The following is a 5,000-nucleotide window of genomic DNA, read 5'->3' on the forward strand; positions in this document are numbered from 1 at the left end:
AAAAGATGAACATAAGCATTTGAAAACAATTAAGTGACATGCTTAAATTATAAAGGTCCTACATAGTCATTTTTTCTCTTTTTTTTCCTTTTTTTTATTAACTTGAGTATTTCTTATTTACATTTCCAGTGTGATAGTCTTTTTTCTCTAGAACGTTACACATCACTAATAAATCACATGTAATAATGTTCAACATTACCTTACAGTAAACTTCAGAATAAACCTGAGAAGTGGTACCACTTTTGTCCAGTGGTTAACAATTCAATCACGTGGAAGTCGCTATATTGTACACCCAGATATTCCCAGGGTTAGCGAGCATGGGGAATCAGAGAATCATGGCACATTTCTAAGGCACCTGTAGAATGCCTTACCTACTTTCAGAAATATTTGGCATTTCTTCAAACCATAAAGACAACTAATTTGACTTAGTTCCTGTAACGATGTATCAAAATCACCAAAAGAATTGAAATGGGACATCCAAATTGGATAAATGGTCTCCTGTAGATGAACTGATTAATTATAGTTTGTGCTACTTCACTACTTCATGCTACAGAATAGCAAAGGTACTGTTCAAAGCCATGAAGCCAAATACTAGTCTAGAATTAGGCAAGAATTTCCGTAATGAAGAGATCTCATGAGGCAGAGAGCTGAAAGTTGGGAAAAGGGGTTTTAATGGGTAGGAAGGTGTTTTCAAATGAAGAAAACACTTTTGAAAAAGTATATAAAGCATTTTGATTGTATCCACCCTTCATCACATCCATCTACTCATAGCATGACTTGCTGACCAGACTCCCTTCTGGTATTAATTAATTAATTAAATGAATTATTCTTATTAACTTATTTATGATAATATTTGATAACAGATTCCTAATTTATTCACTCTCTGCATTCAAGTAATGTGGATCTTGTAGGAATAGGTATGTGTCCACTGACTGAGTGCACGAATACAGTCAGTCCACCACTGGTCACACGCTCAGACGAACATGATTCTCCCTCCCCAGGAAACAGCAACTGCAATCAGCATTGCAGAAAGTGTGAAGATTTCAGAATCCCCTTCTCCAGGGCTAAGAATGAGCATCAAATCCCTTAAAAACAATAACATGGAATCCAGAGCAGATACACAAAGGTCATGCAGACATAAAAGAAAAAGTCTATATATAGATAATAGTGAAATATAAAAAGAAAATTGCACAGAATCCTGGTAGGACATTATGAACCAGCAGCCTCCTTTATAGATATAAATCGTTTCACTTTCTGTTAGCCATTTATTGTTGAACACGATGACTGCATTTAAGAGAAGTTTCTTTCCTTAGAAATTCTCATAGGAAGATCTGAACTTTCAATTGCAAGGGTTATCAAGTGGAGATCATCCTGTGTTAAGGATGGGCACATGAAGATACTTCTCCAGGTTAGGATTGCATGCTCCTACTTGTCTCTCTCTACATAAATTCTGTTTATGGATCTCAGTATGTCTTGTCATCTGCTTGTGGAGGAAGCTTCTCTGAAGTAGGTTGAGGAAGGCACTGGTCCATGAGCCCAAAAGTTCATAAGGAATGACTTTTTTATCTTTCTTTTGTAGAACAGTCCTATTCAGATATTACCCATGTCCCTGAACTATCTAGTCTCAGGCTCTCGGTCAGCAATGCCGTGTGGGGTATAGGTTCCAACTCAGAGAATGAGTCTTAAGTCCAGTCAGACATCGGTTGATTACTCCCACAATGTGTGTGTCACAGAAGGACATGCATATCTAACCAACCTGACACCACTGTAAGTCAAATGTTCTGTAGTAAGGTCAGTGTTTATGGCTTTTTTCCCCCCATTGGAAACATGCAGAATTTTCAAGGGGCAACTAGATGCCTTTTCAGACAAGGAATGCCAGCTTTGGCTATCTCCCATCTCAGAATGCATTTTCCACTCCTGGAGCATCCCTTGTCTCAATGCAAGCTCTCTGGGATAAGCTCAGTCAAAGTCTCCATGATATGCCTCTGCAGTGGACATGCCCAAAGGCTGGGTGGACATGGACCAATAATACAGATCTAAACAGGATTCTCAACAGAATGTTCTCGCTTAAATGCACTAAGACAAACGTTCAACATCCTTAGTCATCAGGAAATGTAAATAAAATGACTTTGTGATTCTACCTTACCTGTCAGAATGGCTAAAAGCAAAGGAACACTTTTCTATTGTTGGTGGAGGTGCAAAATTGTGCAAGAACTTTGGAAGGCAACACTTTGAGCTTGTAGAAAAAAATACATACTAGCTGTTAACATGCTAAACTATCATCATACAATCTTTTTTGTTAATGGCTAGAAACAACCTAAAGTTCTTCAATTGAAGAATGGATAAAGGAAATATTTTACCTTTACACACTTGGGTATTCTTCAGCTGTTAAAAGCAACATCTGGTTCTATTCTGGCAAATGAATGGAATTGGAAACAAATATAATATATGCACTTAAATGTGGAAATTAATTTTAAAATAAAGAACAAGTATGCTACTACTTGAGACAGAGAAAGGCACAGACATGGAGAACCTAAGTAATAAGAGGCCCCAAGAAAGAGGTGCATGCATCACACCCCAAGTGGAAAGAAAATCAACATCGATTTGGGTGTATTGGGGTGGGAGGTAGTTAGGGAGGGTCTAAATGAAGGGTAGGGATGGAAAAATGGAGGATCCAATTGGGGAGGACCTTGGGAGCGAGGGTTGGGAGAATAACTCAGAATTGGGGGTATCTCTGGGACAAGCTGGAATCCTAGTGATATGGAAACTATTAGGAATCTTTGAGAGGTGATCCCAGGTTAGATTCCTAGTATTTGGGGATATTGGGACTTGTCATGTAACCAGAAAGACTTTCGGTAGACAGATTAGGATATCAGCCCAGCCACAAAACATTTCACCTACATTTTGTACAGCCTGCACCATGTACTGTCGTAAAGAAAGCAAAAAAATTGTGAAAGTGTCTAACCAATGCCCTGACACATTTGAGCCCTATGGCATGAGAGTGGGTCTACACCTTGCAGTGCCTGGAGCACCAGGAACCAGAGACTGGACTGCCCATAGACAGAGATGCACACAGAGACATATAGGAAAAAAAGGAATAGAAAAATGCCAATTAAAGGACTTCTAGTAATATTCTGGTATACTCAGAGATTATTCCTAACACAATTGTCATCAGAAAAGCCTCACTTAGAAAGTGATGGAACAAGTACAAAGACACACAATCACACATTAGGTAGAGCTAGAAAAACATTGTAGGAAATTTTCTTTGAGCTGAGAGGTAGAGCACACCACAGGACTGGGGGGAATATCCAGTCAAAGAAGCCCGTAGGATACAGGGACTGAAATGTCCACCAGAGATCCTGCATGGTGACCTGGTAGCCTACACTGGACTGACATGGACCCACAGGACCTTGCAACACTTGTGTAGCTTCATCTTCCTGTGAAGCCTTAATAGTGGGAGCAGGGACTGTCTCTGACTCTGTTTCCTGACTAAGGGAGCCATTCCACTCACTGAGTTAATAGAAGAAAAGTTGCCCTGTCTTAATGAAAACTGATAAACCAGGTTGCTAAATGTACTTGGAAGCTGCCCTATTTTGAATATGAAGGAATGGGTTCTGCTAGAGTTGACAAGAATAGTGCTCATGGAGATTATGTATATAAGTATGTTAGGTATATACTAACATACATTGTGTTACAGAGAGAGAGAGAGAGAGAGAGAGAGAGAGAGAGAGAGAGAGAGAGAGAGAATCAATCACTGGAGAGGATTAGATCAAGGACACCAGTAGGAATTGAAAGACAAAGCAATGGAGGATGAATCCCCCTGAAAGAGTGTTAGGGTGCCATCTTATACGATGGTAGATGTGCCTCAGCCAGCTGTTTACAAAGTGATATAAACTTGTGGGTTTAAGCCCTAAGATGACCATGGTGGTGGAAACTGATCCTGGGAAAAAAAATTCCTATGCAAGCACACTGACATTGTGGGGCTAAGGCCTGTCACAAGTATGCATATGGTCTCCTTCCACACAGAACACATACAAGGTCACATAAAGGCAAGGAAAAAGGCCTAGGGTGTGTTTACGGTAGATGGGGATACGTAGGGCTCAATTTATGATCATGCTCACAGACGCAGCTCCACAGTAGGGACTCAGACTGCACAGCTGAGGTACTGGCTGTATCAAGATATCTCTGGGGACAGTTCAGTGGGAAACACATGTATTCCTGAGTTTATTTGTGCACCTAGGAAATGGGAGGGACATGGGAGCCTTTAAGGAATGTCCTGATCAAAGAGCTACAGTAATGGAACCACCCTCATCAAGTAGACCTCACAATGCAGAACCTTGGTAACCAGGCAACCTGCTGGTTAGAGCAAGGCCTACAGGCTCACTTGTCAGAGACAGTAGAGAGGGCAGGATGTTTTCTTGCTGTCTTCGGACTACTCGAGGCTCAGGCCTCAAGAGACACAACGGAGAAGGCCAGGATGGTGTCTGGAGGCAGAGGATTCACTCTTGCTTTCAACGCCTGTGGCCATTTTCCCGAAAGGGAACAAATTTGACCAAGGCCAGCCAAGGACAGGAACACACAGACCAGGTAAGTGCTCTCTTTTCTCTGTGGGTTTGGCATTGAGATAATTCAGGTAACCTTGGAGGAGGAGAACCATTCAGAAGAGTGCCGATCTGAGCCAGTTTGAACCTTCCACTTTAATCTCTCTTCAGGTGGAGAATGCTTCCACCAACGTGACCAGATGGAGCCCCAGAGAGAGGCCTGCTCCAGGGCACAGATTGTGGTTGAGCAGATGAACACCCTGGTGCCTTCTCTGAAGGAATGGGACCCCTTCTCGGTCCTTGCTTTTCTGTCTACATATAGATATTTTGCCACCCCCATACAGGTGTTGGACCTGGTGTTTGTGAGGTGAGTGCCCATCTCCAAGTACATCATTTCTGACCCTCCTGTTGGTTTCAGGAATTCCCATCTGCCCTACATTGTCTCTCTCACCCTGTCTC

At 41.7% G+C, this 5,000-nt stretch overlaps 1 protein-coding gene across 1 annotated transcript in view; it reads left to right on the top strand.

The window, feature by feature from the left end:
- The first annotated feature begins 4,410 nt into the window (after positions 1 to 4,410).
- Positions 4,411 to 5,000, top strand: part of LOC116884358 (ral guanine nucleotide dissociation stimulator-like) — a 1,662-nt gene continuing 1,072 nt past the window's right edge. The window contains exons 1-2 of the mRNA XM_032885485.1: positions 4,411 to 4,587; positions 4,742 to 4,908. Coding sequence (XP_032741376.1) covers positions 4,411 to 4,587; positions 4,742 to 4,908 — 344 coding nt within the window. The remainder of the gene's footprint in view (positions 4,588 to 4,741; positions 4,909 to 5,000) is intronic.

This window comes from Rattus rattus, chromosome 15 (assembly GCF_011064425.1).
Source record: "Rattus rattus isolate New Zealand chromosome 15, Rrattus_CSIRO_v1, whole genome shotgun sequence".
Classification (NCBI taxonomy): Eukaryota; Metazoa; Chordata; class Mammalia; order Rodentia; family Muridae; genus Rattus; species Rattus rattus.